The sequence below is a fragment of the Melanerpes formicivorus genome, unplaced genomic scaffold, assembly GCF_026170545.1.
Source record: "Melanerpes formicivorus ecotype bairdi unplaced genomic scaffold, bMelFor1.0.p_v2 SCAF_3, whole genome shotgun sequence".
NCBI lineage: Eukaryota > Metazoa > Chordata > Aves > Piciformes > Picidae > Melanerpes > Melanerpes formicivorus.
Genome location: NW_027142355.1, coordinates 38,047,555 through 38,067,325, shown reverse-complemented (window position 1 = coordinate 38,067,325; position 19,771 = coordinate 38,047,555). Strand labels below are relative to the sequence as shown.

The window sequence follows — 19,771 nt, the reverse complement described above, 5'->3', positions numbered from 1 at the left end:
TTCAATGCAACAAATATGGCTTAATATCCTTCCCCCTGATAATGAACATTTATTTAATACAAGCACTGTATTTCCCATGTTTAGACAGGGCCAGAAACATACATTGTGCCACTAAGTCCTATGAGGACAGACTGAAGGAGTTGGGGCTGTTCAGTCTGGAGAAGAGAAGGCTCCCAGGTGACCTCATTGTGGCCTTCCAGTATCTGAAGGGGGCCTACAGGAAGGCTGGGGAGGGACTTCTCAGGATCTCAGGTAGTGATAGGACTAGGGGGAATGGAATGAAGCTGGAGCTGGGGAGATTCAGGCTGGATGTGAGGAGGAGGTTCTTCACCATGAGAGTGGTGAAGCCCTGGAATGGGTTGTCCAGGGAGGTGGTCGAGGCCCCGTCCCTGGAGGTGTTTAAGCCCAGGCTGGATGAGGCTCCGGGCAGCCTGATCTAGTGTGGGGTGTCCCTGCCCATGGCAGGGGGGTTGGACCTAGATGATCCTTGTGGTCCCTTCCAACCCTGACTGATACTATGACACTAAGTGCAAACAGTCATCATTTCTGTCTTTTTTTCCCCAGGAGTGAGAGCAGCACTGGAAGGTAATGGAAGCCTCATTGGTAGGATATGAAGTTGTGCTTGTTCCTGAATTTCAAATGTTCCCAGTTTGCATTATTCATGACTGGTTAATATTTCAGAGGAACAGCTGAATAGATTTTTAAATGTCATGTATCAAATGATTATTTCCTTAATTTTTTCTCCCACATCACACAGTAAACAATATCCACAATACCCTCAGGTTCTGCTCAGTGAGCTCCTGGGTAATGGCAGCTGCATTGCAAACCTCTTTGCCACTCCAGTAGTGGGACTAACGGTTGCATACAGAGCAATGTTCTTTACTCAGACAGCAGAATTTTGTTCCAGTCAGAGGCCTAGCTAGAGCAGTCAGGGAGCACTCTGCTTTAGGGCATCCCTTAGGTCCCAGCTACCTCTCCTGGGTGCCTACTTACAGTTAAAAAGTCTTCTCTCCCTGCAGGACTTGCAAGTTAAGCGATACAGTTGGGTAAAGAAGCAATTTGAATTCAGACCACTGTGGGCAACATTTGTATGTCTACCATCCTTGCAGCTACTAGAAAGCCTCCTGAGTCCTCATGGGGTCATGTTCCCTTCCCTTTGCTTTTATTTGAAAAGACAAAGTTTTCAACATGTTTTCCACAGCTGTGTGTTAAAAAGAGAATGAACATCCTCACTCTTTGCTTCAGGTGTAGCAATGATCACTGACCAAACTGCTCTGAAATCTGACAACACAGCTTTCAGTCTTAGTGAATAGTATCATAGTATCATTCAGGGTTGGAAGGGACCACAAGGATCATCTACTTCCAACGCCCCTGCCATGGGCAGGGACACCCCACACTACATCAGCCTGGCCAGAGCCTCCTCCAGCCTGCTCTTAAACACCTCCAGGGACAGGGCCCCAACCACCTCCCTGGACAACACATTCCAGGGCTTCACCACTCTCATGGTCAAGAACCTCCTCCTCACATCCAGCCTGAATCTCCCCACCTCCAGCTTCATTCCATTCCCCCTAGTCCTATCACTACCTGAGATCCTGAAAAGTCCTTCCCCAGCCTTCCTGTAGGCCCCCTTCAGATACTGGAAGGCCACAATTAGGTCACCTGGGAGCCTTCTCTTCTCCAGACTGAACAGCCCCAACTCCTTCAGTCTGTCCTCATAGGAGAGGTGCTCCAGCCCTCTGATCATCCTCCTGGCCCTTCTCTGGACACCTTCCAGCACCTCCAGATTCCTCTTGTAATAGGGGCTCCAGAACTGGAGGCAGTACTCCAGGTGGGGTCTCACCAGAGCTGAGCAGAGGGGGAGAATCACCTCCCTTGCCCTGCTGGCCACACTTCTCCTGATGCAGCCCAGGATCTGATTGGCTTTGCGGGCTGCAAGTGCAGGTAGTTACTGCAGTAACTTCCCAAACCCCAGTTCTTGGCCCATTTAAAGAAAATGGAAAAAAAGTTGTCATGTTCAATCAAATGCACATAGGTTAACCTCTCTCTTTAGCACTTAGAGAATGGAAATTTCTATTACACTTACTAAAAGGGCCACTCTAATACTAAAGCACATCCATATCTCAAAGACCTCCAGCCTGACAAATATTGTTTCTAAAAGGAAAAGTCTCTTGGTGTTTTTCTCTTGTTCTGTGTCAAATCAGATCTCATATTTAATTCACTATCTCAGATGAAAGAGACAGACTAAAAGTGCTGATAAAAAAGCGGGTCTGGACAGCAGTTTTATTTCATGGGCATCAGTTTCAGAGAGACCTCACGACAAATGAAACTGAGAGGAAATGAGAAATAGAGGGCACCACCAGGTTCAGCATGGCCAACTATCCATATGTTACAAAAGTACAGGCACCTAGAGATTGAATTTTGCTCTAGGGGATTAATGTGGGTATTAATAGAAAACTTATTGATTTACAGTTAGAGCTGTGTGGCTTTGTGATAAAGCTTTTCTGCAGGTTGGAATATAAGATCACAGAATTGTCAGGGTTGGAAGGGACCTCAAAGGATCATCTGGTTCCAACCCCCCTGCCATCGCAGGGACACCCCACACTACATCAGGTTGCTCAGAGCCACACTCAGCCTGGCCTTAAAAACCTCCAGGGATGGGGCTTCCACCACCTCCCTGGGCAACCTGTGCCAGTGTCTCACCACCCTCATGGGGAAGAACTTCTTCCTAACATCTAATCTCAATCTCCCCTCCTCTAGCTTGGATCCATTCCCTATACTCCTATCACTACCTGACATCCTCCAAAGTCCCTCATCACCTTTCTTGTAGGCCCCCTTCAGATACGGAAAGGCCACAGTAAGTTCTCCTCAGAGCCTTCTCTTCTCCAAACTGGAGTCTTCAGTCTGGAGAAGAGAAGACTCCGAGGTGACCTAATTGTGGCCTTTCAGTATCTGCAGGGGGCCTACAGGAAGGCTGGGGAAGGACTTCTCAGGATCTCAGGTAGTGATAAGGACTAGGGGGAATGGAATGAAGCTGGAGGTGGGGAGATTCAGGCTGGAGGTGAGGAGGAGGTTCTTCCCCATGAGAGTGGTGAAGCCCTGGAATGGGTTGTCCAGGGAGGTGGTTGAGGTCCCGTCTCTGGAGGTGTTTAAGCCCAGGCTGGCTGAGGCTCTGGCCAGGCTGATCTAGTGTGGGGTGTCCCTGCCCATGGCAGGGGGGTTGGAACTAGATGATCCTTGTGGTCCCTTCCAACCCTGACTGATACTATGATACTATGAAACTGAACAATCCCAGCTCTCTGTCTCCACAGGAGAGGTGCTCCAGCCCTCTGATCATCCTCGTGGCCCTTCTCTGGACATGCTCCAGCACAGCCTGTATGCTGTGATAGTACCAAGAACTTCACTGTTAAACCCTAAACCTATTCAATAGTTATCACCATGGCCACCTTTTGCAGCTGATGGCAGCTGAACAGGGTAACAAATAAAGCTTCTCAGCCAAGGAGAAGGATTCTTCAAGTACAGCAGAATAATCTGCCAGACTAAGGCATTTATGTGCAATGCCAATGCCTGCAGAGCAAACAGGAACTAAATCCAGAACCTAAACCACCAGTGGCTCTTTGAATGAAATCTAAAATATGTGACTTTGGAATTTTGCTTCAATGATTCACAGAAAAATTGCACTTGCATAAATAAATTTAATTTTAAATAGCAAAAAAACCTCCACTCACTAGGCATCAGGGCTCCAGAGGAGGGCCATGAAAATGGTCAGCACATCTGCTACAAAGCCAGGCTGAGGGAGCTGGGGCTGTTCAGCCTGGAAAAGAGGAGGCTCTGGGGAGACCTAATAGCAGCCTTCAAGAACCTGAAGGGGGCCTACAAGAAGGATGGAGAGAGACTGCTTACAAAGGCCTGTGGTGATAGGACGAGGGGCAATAGCTTCAAACTAGAGAAGAGCAGATTTGGATTTAGATATTAGGTTCTTTACCATGAGGGTAGTGGAACACAGGAACAGGTTGCCCAGGGAGGTGGTTAGGACCCCATCCCTGAAGATATTCAAAGTGAGGCTTAAAAGGGCTCTGGGTAACCTGATCTAGTTGAGGATGCCCTTACTGGCTGCAGAGTGGGTTAGGCTAGGTGACCTTTGGAGCTCCCTTCCCTCCCAGACCATTCTACGATCCATGATCACAACTCTTACTTCTGCCAGACTACAATCCACTTGCTCCAAAATCTGGAGAGAAAAACAGTTATAACCAAGGAATGGCTCTGTCACAATATCAGCTCATGGCTCCTCAGAAAGAGGAGTATCTTTTCCATCTGCTAGTGCTGGTGATGGTTTAGAAAGAGCTGTTTATAATGGAGATGGCACTTTGATCTTTACTAGGAGTAACATTTTAAGGCACTGCTTCTAAACTGCTGCCCTTGCCACATCCTGTCTGATCATGCTTGGAAAAAAAGTCCCAGTCTTTCTGGTGGTGGAAAGCAGTACCTATACATGCAGATACACACACACAATGCATATATACATGATTTTCAGTACAAAAATGTAGACTTGTAGAAAGTTTTGTAAAGCTCAAGGAAGCAACCACACTGTTAGCCAGAATAAATATGGATTAGAACAGAACAGAATAGAATAGAATAGACCAGGTTGGAAGAGACCTTCAAGATCATCGCGTCCAACCTATCATCCAACACCACCCAACCAACTAACCCATGCAACCAAGCACCCTGTCAAGTCTCCTCCTAAACACCTCCAGTGATGGTGACTCCACCACCTCCCTGGGCAGTCCATTCCAATGGGCAATCACTCTCTCTGTGTAAAACTTCCTCCTGACCTCCAGCCTAAACCTCCCCTGGCGCAGCCTGAGACTGTGTCCTCTTGTTCCGGTGCTGGCTGCCTGGGAGAAGAGACCAACCTCTGCCTGTCTACAACCCCCCTTCAGGTAGTTGTAGACAGCAATAAGGTCACCCCTGAGTCTCCTCTTCTCCAGGCTCCAGCTCCCTCAGCCTCTCCTCATAGGGCTTGTGTTCCAAGCCCCTCACCAACTTTGTTGCCCTTCTCTGGACACGCTCCAGCAAGTCAACCTCCTTCCTAAACTGAGGGGCAATTCTTGAGGTTCATTAATCAGCAGACCAAGGCTGAAGCTTGGATAACTAATGAGATCTGCTATCAATCTACGGGCTAGAGAGAGGCAGTGTCGGTGCAACATAAAGATGAGAAATGAGAGAATGAAGTCATAGACTGAGAGTTTCACTGCATTTCTGGCATATGTGTGAAAAATTAGTTTTGCAATTTGCATTTCACTCTTATTTGGAATTAAAACTGTAGCAGTCCCAAGGGCATTTACTGTCTTTATTGCTCCCTAGAGTATATCACAGTATCACAGTATAACTAAGGTTGGAAGAGACCTCGAGGATCATCGAGTCCAACCTATCAACACAGACCCCATGACTAGACCATGGCACCAAGTGCCACGTCCAATCTCCTCTTGAACACCTCCAGGGATGGTGACTCCACCACCTCCCTGGGCAGCACATTCCAATGACGAATGACTCGCTGGGTGAAGAACTTTCTCCTCACCTCGAGTCTAAACCTCCCCTGGCACAGCTTGAGACTGTGTCCCCTTGTTCTGGTGCTGGTTGCCTGGGAGAAGAGACCAACCCCTTCCTGGCTACAACCACCTTTCAGGTAGTTGTAGAGGGCAATGAGGTCTCCCCTGAGCCTCCTCTTCTCCAGGCTAAACAATCCCAGCTCCCTCAGCCTCTCCTCACAGGGCTTGTGCTCAAGGCCTCTCCCCAGCCTTGTTGCCCTTCTCTGGACACGTTCAAGTGTCTCAATGTCCTTCTTAAACTGAGGGGCCCAGAACTGGACACAGTAGGCTTGAACAAAATAAACTGCAGTGCTTAGCGCACAGCATCACCCAAACAAGAAAGATGCTCTCCCTTTCATTTTAGAAGCAATAATAAAAGCCTAATGCAAATGGCCAGAAAAATGAATTTAAAGAAATGCATTAACCTGTGAATAAGTCACTTGCTAATCATCCTGTTACACACACATCAACACCAAATCCAAAGGATTTGGCTGTACATATCAGATTTAGGAGAACTTATGTAATGAAAGACTGCGCACACCCTAGCCTAGTTTTAAACTTGGTTCTATGAATGATTAACAAAGAACCTTCACAGGATAAATGGACTTCATAATAGCTAAATGTTCCCTAACTTCTTAACCATCCAAAGCACGCAGCCTGCAATTAGAGATTCAGAAACTCCACTCTGAGAAAGACCAACGCATGAATATTTTATGCATTCTAGCAGCAGAACTACAGACAGATTGTTCTGATCACTATTCCCTAGCACTTACCTTAAGATCATGAGTTCATGGTTACTCTGAAACTGTCCCTATCTTCTTTTTATATCCAAATAAACCTGATACATCTAATTCAAGTACATGAGCAATAGGATGTGCCATAGGGGTAGATGTTGGGTACGAAGTCAGATGAGCAGAGGTGAATACTCTGATGCTCCTTTGAAACCTATAGACTTAAAAAAATTCATTCCTACATAGCATAAAACATTTAATCCAGCTAACAAGTAATATTTTTATCACATTGCCTCAAGAGCAATGTGCTCTTGTGGCCAAGAAGGCCCGTGCCATTATGGAGTGTACTAGAAGGGCTGTGGTTAGCAGGTCGAGAGAGGTTCTCCTCTTCCTCTATTCTGCCCTGCTGAGGCTGCATCTGGAATATTGTTCTGGGCTCCTCAGTTCAAGAAGGACTGCAGGGAACTGCTTGAAAGAGTCCATTGCAGAGCCACAAAAATGATGGAGTGGAACATCTTCCTTATGAGGAGAGCCTGAGGGAACTGGGGCTCTTTAGCTTGGAGAAGAGGAGACTAAGGGGTGACCTCATTCATGTTTATTAATATGTAAAGAGTGAGTGACAAGAGGATGGAGCCAGGCTCTGCTCAGTGATGCCCAATGACAGAACAAGGGGCAATGGGTGGAAGCTGAGGCATAGGAAGTTCCATGGAAATGTGAGGAAAACTTTTCACTGTGAGGGTGATGGAACACTGGAACAGGCTGCCCAGGGGGGTTGTGGAGTCTCCCTCTCTGGAAATATTCAAAACCCAGCTGGATGCATTCCTGTGTGATGTGCTCTGGATGATCCTGCTCTGGCAGGGGGTTGGCCTGGATGATCTTTCGAGGTGCCTTTCAACCACTAACATTCTGTGATCTTTGCTACTTTTTATAGAATGAAGGAAGAAACTACTCATGACCTACACTTGAAGTAGATCCTACTACACAGGCAGTAAAGAAACAACATTCAACAGAAAATTCAAACTCCTCTAGCACAATATGCAGAGGACAGAACTAGACCATGCATATCAAATACAGTTTATTGCTCTACTTCTCTGCAAATGCCAGCCCCAGCTCACTAAATGCATTGAAACATCCAGCTAAGACTCCAGCAGTATTTTTATCTTGCTTTATCACAGGAGCTTAAGATGAACCACACATCATCTTTTTAAGTCAGAAGCTCTGAGCTTTGTTAATGAACTGAAGAAGTTCAACAGTTCAGACCGAGTTCAGCTGAGGAACTGCAACTTGGGATTTTTCCATATAAGCCTCACAAATCAGGTTGCAACAGAATCCAAATGAGAAAACTATGACTGGTTTGCAAAAAAAACACCCCAAACCCCCTAAAAACTCACAAGCCTCCCCAATCTTGCTACAATAAAGTATATTGAGCAGTTCACTGCATTGCTTCATATATTTATCCTATTTTTATCAGGCATCATAGTATGATAGTATCAGTCAGGGTTGGAAGGGACCACAAGGATCATCTAGTTCCAACCCCCCTGCCATGGCCAGGGACACCCCACACTACATCAGCCTGGCCAGAGCCTCATCCAGCCTGCTCTTAAACACCTCCAGGGACAGGGCCTCAACCACCTCCCTGGACAACCCATTCCAGGGGTTGTGGGCTTCACCACTCTCATGGTGAAGAGCATTTTTCAGTAATGTAAAAACCCATTTTGTTTCAGCTTGAGCAAATCTAAATCCCTTCCATGTCAACTGGAATTCACACATAGAGAAGTAATCCCCTTCTGTACAGGCAGAGAGCTCAGGCAACCATGGAGAGCAGCAGGCAGATGGGGACACAGTAGATGGGGTGAAGAATGAGATTGCCACTACTGCTTTGAAAACTCTGAATGGTGCCATTGCAGTTACAGATTTACAGAAGGAGACAGTCTGAACTGTTGCAACATATGGCCAGTGGGAAGCATGTCTCACATTCCAATGATATAACCTCAACATTTTGCCAAGACTCTTGCATTTACCAAAAGTGTTTCCTTTGTCAAGTAGTAAACACTGTCTAGATAGATACCAAAGCTTTCACAGCATGTTCTGATCACATACAAATGTCTGAAAGACACTTCATCTAAACAAGCTCACCACCGGATTAAATTGGCTCTGAGGCAAATTCTGGCTGCACATGTCTACAGCCTGCTCTTACAAAACACTGATGCAAAGGCCACAGCTAGACTTTCCATTTAAATTCCTTAGGGAAGAGTCATTTCTAAAGCCATTTTGCCAAAAGAATGTTACTGCCCATGTTGGCCCATGGCTTGGAAACAGCCACCCAAAGCAGGCATCGTTTTCCTCCATTACCAAATACTGTAGAAATCTATTTAGAATAAACCAAACCAGGTTGGAAGAGACCTTCAAGATCATCGTGAACAACCCACCAACCAATCCAACCCACCTAAACAACTAACCCATGGCACCAAGCACCCCATCAAGTCTCCTCCTGAACACCTTCAATGACGGTGACTCCACCACCTCCCCGGGCAGCCCATTCCAATGGGCAATCACTCTCTCTGTATAGAACTTCTTCCTAACATCCAACGTGAACCTCCCCTGGCACAGCCTAAGACTGTGTCCTCTTGTTCTGGTACTGGCTGCCTGGGAGAAGAGACCAACATCCACCTGTCTACAAACCCCCTTCAGGTAGTTGTAGAGAGCAAGAAGGTCACCCCTGAGTCTCCTCTTCTCCAGGCTGAGCAACCCCAGCTCCCTCAGTCTCTCCTCACAGGGCTTGTGCTCCAAACCCCTCCCCAGCCTTGTTGCCCTTCTCTAGACACATTCCAGCATCTCAGTATCTTTCCTAAACTGAGGGGCCCAGAACTGGACACAGTCCTCAAGGTGTGGCCTAACCAATGCTGAGTACAGGGGCAGAAAGATCATCCAGTCCACACCCCCTGCCAGAGCAGGATCACCTAGAGCAGATCCACAGGAACACATTCAGGCAAGTCTTGAATATTTACAGAGAGAGAGACTGCACAACCCCCTGGGCAGCCTGTCCCAGTGTTCTGTCACACTCACAGTGAAAGCATTTTTCCTCATGTTTGCATGGAACTTCCTATGCTTCAACTTCCACCCACTGCCCCATGTCCTGACACTGGGCATCACTGAACAGAGCCTGACTCCATCCTCTTGGCACTCACCCTTCACATATTTACAAACATGAATGAGGTCAGCCCTTAGTCTCCTCTTCTCCAATCTAAAGAGCTCCAGCTCAGTCTCTCCTTGTGGTCAGCTTATGAAAAGAGTTGGACATGCTTGAGTGTGTGATCCTCCCTCATCTAAAAATGTCAGTAATACAAATTTTGGATACCAAATGTTAGCATGAGTTGAGATCAGCATCCAGCCTCATTCTCCTAGGACTTCATCACATGAATAACTTAATGAAAATCAGTAACAACTCTTGTTGACAGTACAGAGTGCAGGATTGATTGTGTCTGTTCTGCAAACTACATGAAACAATAATAAGCAGCAGTGTATATTTGACCTAATGACTAAATTAACAAAACAAGGATTTTGAAGACACAGAGGAAATGCCTTATTTTGTGTTAAAATACTCAATTAAGAAGTTTACCTTGGAAAAAATATTTGGACTTCAGAAATCCTTTTATAGTCCAAAATGGTAATGTCTACCCATTTTGTGCTATCCCTGTCATACTGGCTCTTGCCACATGGAGAGAAAACAATGAAGTTCAATTAACCTCATGAAGTTCCAGTGCAGGATCCTGCACCTGGAGAGGAATAACAGCAGGCAACAGTACAGGTCAGGGGCTGCCCTACTGGAGAGCAGCTCCCCAGAGAAAGACCTTGGAGTCCTAGTGGACAGCAAGCTCTCCATGGCACAGCAATGTGCCCTTCTGGCCCTTGTATCCTGGGGTGCATCAAGAAAAGTGTGTCCAGCAGGTCTAGGGAGATTCTTCTCCCCCTCTACTCTGCCCTGGTGAGACCACACCTGGGGTACTGTGTCCAGTTTTGGGCTCCCAAATTCAAGAGAGGCAGGGACCTGCTGGAGAGAGTCCATTAGACAGTCATGAGGATGATTAGAGTACTTGAGCATCTCTCCTATGAACAGAGACTGAGAGACCTGGGGCTGTTTAGTGTTGAGAGGGGATCTCATAGATGCCTATAAATACCTGAGGGGTGGGTGTCAAGTGGAGGGGGACTCAACATGAGGAGAAACTTCTTTACAGTGAGGGTGATGGAGCACTGGAAACAGCTGCCCAGAGAGGATGTGGAGTCTCCACTGGAGACTTTCAAAACATTCCTGTGAGGACCACCCTAGCTGATCCTGCTTGTGGCAGGGGCGTGTGACTTGATATCTGGAGGTCCCTTCCAACCTCTAACATTCTGTGACTCTGTGACAATGTTCTAACTTTAAAGGAGTGGCTTCAGCATTTTATTGGCACTTTATTTTCTGAAGTCCAAAGCTGAAGAGAAAACCTTGTTGATTACACGATGCGATATGATGAATGATAGGCGTATTGTAGGCAACCCATGCGACTAGCGGCTCCCCTTTGAAAGTGAAACAGCAAGATTATCCCTGAACAGAAGAAACATAAACCCAAGTGTGCCAATACTTACATCAATTAAATCTGAGAGGTCATGAATATAGTACTTGAAAACAGAAGCATTGGTTGCTTCAAGGGTGAGCAGGTATTCATTCCGGGCCTTGATGGATTTCAGCTTGTTCTCAGAGTATTTTGCTTGGCGCTGGGAGAAAGAAGATGGTGCATCAGTGTGTTTGAGTGACTTCACTGCTTGTGATGTAGCAAAAATGGTAACAATCCCAGCACACATTTCTATTAACGAGAATGAATGTAAGCTGCCAGCCTGTTATGCATGTAACAAATGCAATCCACGGGGCTAACTTAATGTTTTGTTTCCAACAGGAGAAACCATATAGTAAGAATTACGCTGGGAATTAAGTGCTCCCCTCTCTGAACTGCAATTAAGTCAAGTTATCTACAATCCACTGCCAGTTTATTATGTATACTGTTTAATTTTGTTTTCCCACTGGACTTCTCTCTCCAGTATCATGCAGAAATGCACTAATGCACTGAATTCACTTCAAATGAAGCTCAATAAAGGGAATATTTACTTTTTCCTTCATTTTTTCGATCTTTTTCACAGAGCTCCGTCTCTGGTGCCTGTCTTCCAGTCGGATGTGAAAAACAGGGTCCCCTGACCTCCCAATCTGTTTTTCTTCTTGCTTCTCTGCCTCCTTCAGTTTGCTTTCTGCACTGATGCTCTCTGCATGATACATGTGGTATGTTTTCATGACCTGCAAAAGACAAGAGTCAAAGGAGAGTTAGAAAAAGATGAAAATACAACAAAGGTATCTACAGAGCAATCAGAGGCTCTCTGAGTAAAATGTTCACTTATTAACACGTGCCTTGGAGAAGTTTCCTTGCCAACAGAGATTAAGGAATTCTGGTTCCATTTTTCTTTTCTGAATTATTTAGTAGCATCTCAATAGGGACTTCCCTCCCCTCCCCACCAGCATTGCTTTGATAGGGAAGAGTAAAATCCCTCTTATTGAACTTCAGGATTTTTATATTTGAATGAAAACCTGAAATAATGAGCGAGAAAACTAAGTCTACAGCAGTGCCAGATCTGTCTGACATCTTCACGGTTAGCTTGACAGCTCAGCTGTGGACATTGAATGTTTGAAAGCAGAAGGACCTCTTCAGCACTAAGGAAGCAGAGGCAATAGGAATTTTGGGGCTTGGGAGCACATCTACAGCCAGCTGGATGGCTGTCCACAGCCTGGAAAGATGTGGCTCCCAATTGCATAGCCAGGAGATAGGGCACCATATAAAACCATGTCAGAGCTGTACAAGATGCCACCTGATAAATAAGTTGTGAAGAAGCCTTCCTGATAGTCCCCCAGTTAATAGCATTATCTCGCTTTTACATACATTCTGGCTCTGCAGCCAGGAAAGCTTGGGCTGCCAGACTGCAAACACATGCTTGCACAGACCACAAAGAGGGAGAGGGACTGCTTTAGTCCAGTCCTCCCTTTCTTCCTCAGGCAAGAAAAGCCTCATCTCAAATGCTGCATAATGGGCAGCAAGCAGCCACAAATCATGCCTGTCTGCTGGAGAGGTCTGTCACTCTCAGCAAAGAAAGCCTAGTTCCACCTTCTCCACCCCCCTCCTTTTTAGTTTGGTTTTGCTTAATTTAGGTTTGGGGGGTTTGTGATTTTGGCTGGGTTTGGGTGGGGTTTTGGTGGGTTTTTTTGTGTGTGTGTTATCTTAAGTTTCAAGCAAAGAACAAAGCAGGAAGGCATTCTCAGGCGGTCTGCAGCCTTCTCTCTTCTTCACAGGGTGCCAAAGCTCTCATCAGCAGATGTTATCTTTGGGCTGAGGCCATGCAAGCCATTCACATCTCCTCCAAAGAACACAGCTGGGGAGGGCTGTTCCTCCCTCAGCAGAGCTTTGTGTGATCCTCGGAGGAGACACACCAGCCTGGGGAGGTGACTTAAAGTATTGCCTAGGGAGAGGGGTAGTTTTTGAAACCATGTCGTTTGGCCACCCTAAGGAGCATGAAGAGAGTACCGACAGTGGGGACACAAAGGCTAGACAGTGCAAATTCGCAGCAGCATGGCTTAGCATAACACAAATCAACTGCACACCATGTCAGGTGATGGCTGAACTGATGCATATTTAAAGCCTTGTGCAACAGAAAGAGGCTTTTAGAGGGCTACAGTTTTATGTAACCCTGTATGTTATGCATCTGTTCTACACTGCAACAGTGTATGTCACTATTTAATCCCGATGCCATGCTGTTGATATAACTGAAATAGGATTGATATCAAAAACGAAACAGGCAGCTCTTCACCAACTTCCTCTAGCAAAGTAAAACGTTTGGAGACATGCATCAAAAAGAATGGCCTTGTTTTCAGTTTTAAAAACATATGTTTGCAGCCAAACTGCCTGGAGCAGGGCTTGGTGTTCTTGCTGCTGCTGCTCTGTTTTATAGCACAGATGCGCTCCAAGGCCTGAGCAGAGTGCACAGCTCCCTGCCCTAGCACTGCTTACACCTGCAGTGAGCAACTTCAGTATATGTGGGTGAGGCAAAAACTGGAAGACAAAACAAGCCACACTGGAAGGAGCAGGCATGGCTGCAGAGCAGCAATCTGCACAGCTCCCAGCCTACCCAAATGGCACATTCAGCTCTCTCTACCCTGCACTGTTAGCAAAGGCCTGTCTAAAGTTGTCAGTAATCTGTACCTGGGGAGTCTAACTCATACAACCACATGGAAATGATTACTGAAGGATAAGAAATGCACTTCTTAAAGAAATGTTTTATAAAACTAACTTGAGAAGCACAGAAAGTGATATGGCTCTATTAAAAATGATGGGAAAAGGAAATGAAAACCAAGGTTGTGCCCTTCTCTTTTCACCTTTTTATTTGATTTTGTGAGTGCTTCTTTATAGAATTCTTCAGATGCTTGCTTTCCTTTTCTACCTTTTGTTCTGTGTCAACACAGAGGCTTTTTAGTTGATGGGACAATGCTAACTCATGTGTCTTACCCTTCAGGAAAGGCAATTTTCTTTTGTACTCTCTCAAGTTTTTCTTCCTGCAAAGGGTGAACAAAGGCTCAGGTGCCTCCAACTCTGACTCCACTAACCTCACATCACTGGAGAGTATTTCTTCCTCTCACTGCCTGCTTGCAGCATGCTAACAAATCCAGCACATCTCACTATACTCTGATTTAAAGTCAGGTTTTGTGTGAGGATGACATGGAGCTCATAGTCTCTCTGGAGAAATAAGGACTTTAATTGAAATCCATGCTCCTGCAACAAACTCTGCATGAGTTTCTGGTACAAATGACTCCTAAAATAACTAACATTGAAAAAAAGCCCAAACCAACCCTCCTTTTGGAAGTGTACTCAGGGCTGGACAACAGTCAGAGTGTGTCCTCTCAAGCCATGCCAGTTTGGAAATCCATACAGATCATGTACAGATCAGTGATCAGCCTATGCATTTGACTCCTGTTCAGTTTGTTATGCTGACAGCATCGCTTATCTCATGTTCTGGTGACATCATTATTTTGTAAGCCTCTGAGGAAAGCTGACAGCTTCAGCCTTTCTCATCTTTCCTCAGGTTGTTAGGGTTTTTTAGAGCTGATATTGCAGCAGCTAAACTTAACTTGAGAAAGCATCAGGCAGACACATAAGGAAAATAAATGGGAACAAGCCAGGGAGTTGGCCTCCAAATATTTCTGTGCATGCTTCAACAAATTAGCTAAGAATTTGCATGCCAGGATGCAGAGCTGCCAAACAGAGAGGGACCTGGGGGTGCTGATCGACAGCTGCCTGAATATGAGCCAGCAGTGTGCCCAGGTGGCCAAGAAGGCCAATGGCATCCTGGCCTGCATTAGGAATAGTGTGGCCAGCAGGAGCAGGGAAGTCACTGTGCCCCTGGACTCTGCATTGGTTAGGCTGCACCTTGAGTCCTGTGTCCAGTTCTGGGCCCCTCAGTTTAAGAAGGACATTGAGACACTTGAACGTGTCCAGAGAAGGGCAACAAGGCTGGGGAGAGGCCTTGAGCACAGCCCTGTGAGGAGAGGCTGAGGGAGCTGGGATTGTTTAGCCTGGAGAAGAGGAGGCTCAGGGGAGACCTCATTGCCCTCTACAACTACCAGAAAGGTGGTTGTAGCCAGGAAGGGGTTGGTCTCTTCTCCCAGGCACCCAGCACCAGAACAAGAGGACACAGTCTCAAGCTGCACCAGGGGAGGTTTAGACTCGAGGTGAGGAGAAAGTTCTTCACCGAGCGAGTCGTTCGTCATTGGAATGTGCTGCCCAGGGAGGTGGTGGAGTCACCATCCCTGGAGGTGTTCAAGAGGAGATTGGACGTGGCACTTGGTGCCATGGTCTAGTCATGGGGGCTGTGGTGACAGGTAGGACTCGATGATCCTCGAGGTCTCTTCCAACCTTAGTTATACTGTGTGATACTGTGATATATGACACTCTCTTACCACTGCACCATTTTTTCTCCTTGCAGTTTTGAAAAGACTGTTAGGCACTGTAGAAGACAGTAACAAGCTTATCTAATTCTTGCAGCTAGGCTAACTGTATGTAGAGTTCTGAGATCCACCAATCTCCCATTTGTTAGTATGTAGCAGATCCCCAGATCCACTACTGTTTAAACCACAAATGATCTGATGAAATAAGCCATGCCGCTTCACAAGCATCCAAAGTGCTGAACGATAGACCTTCCTGGAGAGTATCCACCACTGGACTAACTTTAATTAGTCTCCAAAGTGCTTATTGATAAGCCATCAAGTGTGCACTGAAAAGAGAGAGCCAGGTTGTAATTTTGCAGATGCTGAGCTGTCATCATGAGATATGCTGCACTTCGCCACTGTAGTGAACAGGCACTGCTGAGTGCATGCTAAACCCTTTCTGCAATTAAACGGCGAGTTTATCTTCTATCAGTTTAGCAGGTTTCCTCTGCAGACCCAGTGATGCAAGATACAGATGTCTGATAGGTAACTGTGATTACAAGCAGATGAAAAATATTATGCTACCCCATCTATGTACTCTCCCACCTGCAGGTGACAGACTGCTCTCTCAGTGACACAAGCATCTCATTTTGCGTGCCGAACGTTCACCCTCATTCGTAAGAGCTCAGCACGTAAGGCTTAGGGCACTTACCACAGGGAAGGGCACATTAGAGGAAATCCTTAGATAATTATTTTATTTAAACCCACACTTGTTATCTGAACCAATCCACCCACGAGACAGCAATTAATGCTGTACTCCTGTGGGCTACAAGGCAGGAATGTTGCTGCAGCAAGGCTCTGTTTTTCCTTTAGCATACACATCTTTCTTTTTCATAGCGTTTCATTTCTTCTTTTTCATAGTGTTTCCCAGGAAATAGGAATTTAATGGAGCAGTAGTTCATCCCTGTTGCAATTACTGGGTTTGGACTGTTTCAGCTAAGTTGTGAATTCTTATCAGAGGTGCAGTTGTAAGGAATTCATTAAATCAGGTTAGGTATCTGTTCCCCAAGACATAAAATCATATGCCAATTTTACTACATCAGTAAACTACTTAACTCCAGCAGTTAAGTAAGCTCAGTATTGGCTGTTTTCAACATCCTGTTTGCTTCCAAACCAGCCTCTGATGTGGTTCCAGGAATTGCCATTGCTGTATTACCAACAATACAGAATTACTGATTTTACCTTCTCAGATCTCTGGCATGACACAGCAAAGTGGACCTAACCTTTCCATGGAGAATCCAGGTTCTGTGTTAGTTCAGCAAAGAAAGAAGAAAATCTGGCAGAAACTATCTTGAGATATTAAATAGCCAAGACTTCAAAAGAGTAAGATAAAGCAATGGAAAATGCAAGCAGCACAGCGGTCATATTAATATTAAATTGTTTGCTTTGGACTGTCCCTACTCTTCCATTTTCTGTATTACTGTATTGCTTGTGAAAAGTGTGATGCTATTAGAAGCAATCTGGAAAGCCAAGAGGAACATATGAAGATGTATTTGTGTGATGTGCATTACTTTTCTCCACCATTCATGCTCATCTAATAAGTTACCAGAACAGCTCTGTATTTTTAGCAGACTTGTTACTTCATTGATTCTCCACTTCCAACTCCTTTAGAGGCACCCTTAGCTAGATATATACACAGTGGAGATCTGCCTCCATTGCAAGGAAAGACTCTGCCTCCCTCCTTAATTTAGAATAAACCTTTACTTAGAATAAACCAAACCAGGTTGGAAGAGACCTTCAAGATCATCACGTCCAACCCATCAACCAATCCAACCCAGCTAAACAACTAACCCATGGCACCAAGCACCCCATCAAGTCTCCTCCTCAACACCTCCAATGATGGTGACTCCACCACCTCCCCAGGCAGCCCATTCCAATGGGCAATCACTCTCTCTGTGTAGAACTTCTTCCTAACATCCAACCTGAACCTCCCCTGGCACAGCCTGAGACTGTGTCCTCTTGTTCTGGTACTGGCTGCCTGGGAGAAGAGACCAACATCCGCCTGGCTACAACCTAGTGTAAAGAAAAAGGGTAAAAATACCAGGATCCAATCCTGCAGATCCTCACTGGTGTTTTAGCAAAGTATTTCAGCACATGCTTCACTGTTTTCCTAGCATGGGCACTGATCTGGTGCCTCATCAGGCACTGGAGTTGCACAACTATTTAACTGAAACAAGACTCTATCTTCAGGGCTTAGGCACCACTGAAAGTCACTTGTGCAATGGCTCCTACAGTTCCCGATCCCCTGCAGCTGTGTGAATGGTCTGTGGCTATCACAGCTTTGCAGAAGCTGATCCCAACCTGCTTCACTGACTACAGGCCTGAGCCAGCAAGGTTCTGCAGTATCACACCCTACAAAATCAGTGATTTCAGATGCAAACAAAAATGAAGCCTCAAATAAAATCCCTGAAAAGCAAAACCAGGGAAAGGTTTGGGTGGATTTTAGGAGTATGTGTCAAGAACTAAAATCCAAATAACCCAGTACAGTGAGACAGGTTTCAATCCCTCTTGATCTTACTTTCCTTGCCCTCTCTGAGTTGTATGGAGAGACTACACAGCCCTCTCTTTTTCTGTTCTTGTTTTCATGATTTACTTATCCTAGCCAAGGAGAGGGGAGGGCACATCATTACCATTTGCTGATTTTTTACTAAGTGTAGTGCACAAATACAAAGCAGAAAAGGAAGAAGCTTTGCTCTGGTAAGCTCCAAGTAAAAATATCTTATTAATAACTTTAAAAAAATGGCTTAGCATAGTCTGGGGGGGAAAAAGAGTTGAAAATAAAACAGTAATCCTGAAAGCATTAGTATCTGCACTGTAAACAAATGTGCAGCCTTTCTGAAAGAGATAGGTTAGACTTGTGTAAAGAGACAAAAGTAAGCATCTCCAGTGGGGAGTAACTTGCTAGATAAAAGGGTGTTTAATGCTCATAGAAGAAACCCAATATGGAATGTGTATAAGATAAGCTAAGTAAGTAACTGTACTCACTGTGTAAAGCTCGTTAAGAACTTTCATTAAGTCCTCATGCAGCTGAAACGCAATCTCTTTGCTCTGTAATTAGAAATAAGTAATTAGAATAAGGCATGCAAAAACCTGCAACACACATTTGTTTCTTTTGACACTCATACTTATTGTTCATCCTAGACAGTGAATGTAGAGCTGCTTGGAAAGACACTGCTCTGACAGCAGTACAGTGCACTAAAAATAATGATGGCAGAGGTAGAGCGGTAACACCTGGACAGATGACTTCTGAAAGGAAACCCAGAAGTATCTTGTGAGATTTTTCCCATGAAGCATGAGGAAAGTAGGTGCCAACAGGAAGAGTGCAGTTCAGGATTAATGCCTTAAGCTTTTTTAAATGGTACACACTGTGTATTGTTTTATAACTGCTATGATATCCACAAAAACTGAGCCATGTGGCCTGCCATATTCTAGAGGCACATCCTCCCCAACTTGACCTTTAGAACAGTCTTTGTTTCTCAGCACATGCAACTAAATATTTAGGCAAAAATAATTGTGGCTCCTCTTTGAAACAGATACACAACTGCATAATATTCCACAGGGTGGGCTGCTGAAACAGCTTTGTTTAGCTTTTCCAGACTGAGCCTTTACTTTCATTCTGACCCAGAAGGAAAAAAGAAAGGCTCAGCTGCAATTATTAACAAAAGCAAGAACGTCAAGAGAAGAGTATTTAATTGGAGCCTCATTCAAATATATGCCTTTGTTAGCTGCCCATAGTAGCTCAATGAGATGAAAATTGTGGCAACTGTGCATGAGCTGAAGGAATTTGTACCATAGCCTTTGGAAAGCAGCTGTAGGATTTGTCAAACAGCCTGGCTACGTCTCTTCCATGATGCCCAACATCCTAACATCCAGGCTGGAAATGTCAGCTTTTTCTTTCCTTCTGTGAACAAATTGATAATCAGCCTGGCTTCTAGAAACTCCAACTTCATGATAGATAATGGCCTTAGCTATGAGAAGTACTTTGTATTTATATAGAAGCCAATGGGCAATCCTCAGAGACAGCTAATCTCCAAAGCTGCTAACACATGCTTGGCCATCACTGACACACCTGCTGGAACACTGGCTTCGGAATGAGAATTCCCAGCGCAACGCCCACGTATGAGGAGGAATCACGCCACACATCCCACCCACTGTGTCTTCCAGCAGGATGAAACAGACATAACCAGTAGCTGGAACACAATTCTGATTTCCCCCCCACCCCCAATTCCTACTGTCAGACCTCTAAATCTGGGCAGGGCTTTTCAGGAACATGCCACACTGCTTATCAATACACACTCCAATACTTATAGACAAGATGATTTTTTTTCAGCTGGTAAGAAGCTAGCCATGCAAATTAAAAACCACTTCATTGAAATTCTTGTATTCCCAAGGGCATTGGC

The 19,771-nt window shown here is 45.3% G+C and overlaps 1 protein-coding gene across 3 annotated transcripts in view; it reads right to left on the bottom strand.

The window, feature by feature from the left end:
- The window catches only part of SRGAP1 (SLIT-ROBO Rho GTPase activating protein 1), a 187,065-nt gene that overhangs the window by 61,062 nt on the left and 106,232 nt on the right, over window positions 1–19,771 (bottom strand). For all 3 annotated transcript variants that reach the window (XM_068170431.1, XM_068170432.1, XM_068170436.1), the window contains exons 4-6: window positions 18,357–18,419; window positions 11,460–11,642; window positions 10,943–11,071 (exon numbers count right to left, since the gene is read on the bottom strand). In XM_068170431.1, coding sequence (XP_068026532.1) covers window positions 10,943–11,071; window positions 11,460–11,642; window positions 18,357–18,419 — 375 coding nt within the window. The remainder of the gene's footprint in view (window positions 1–10,942; window positions 11,072–11,459; window positions 11,643–18,356; window positions 18,420–19,771) is intronic.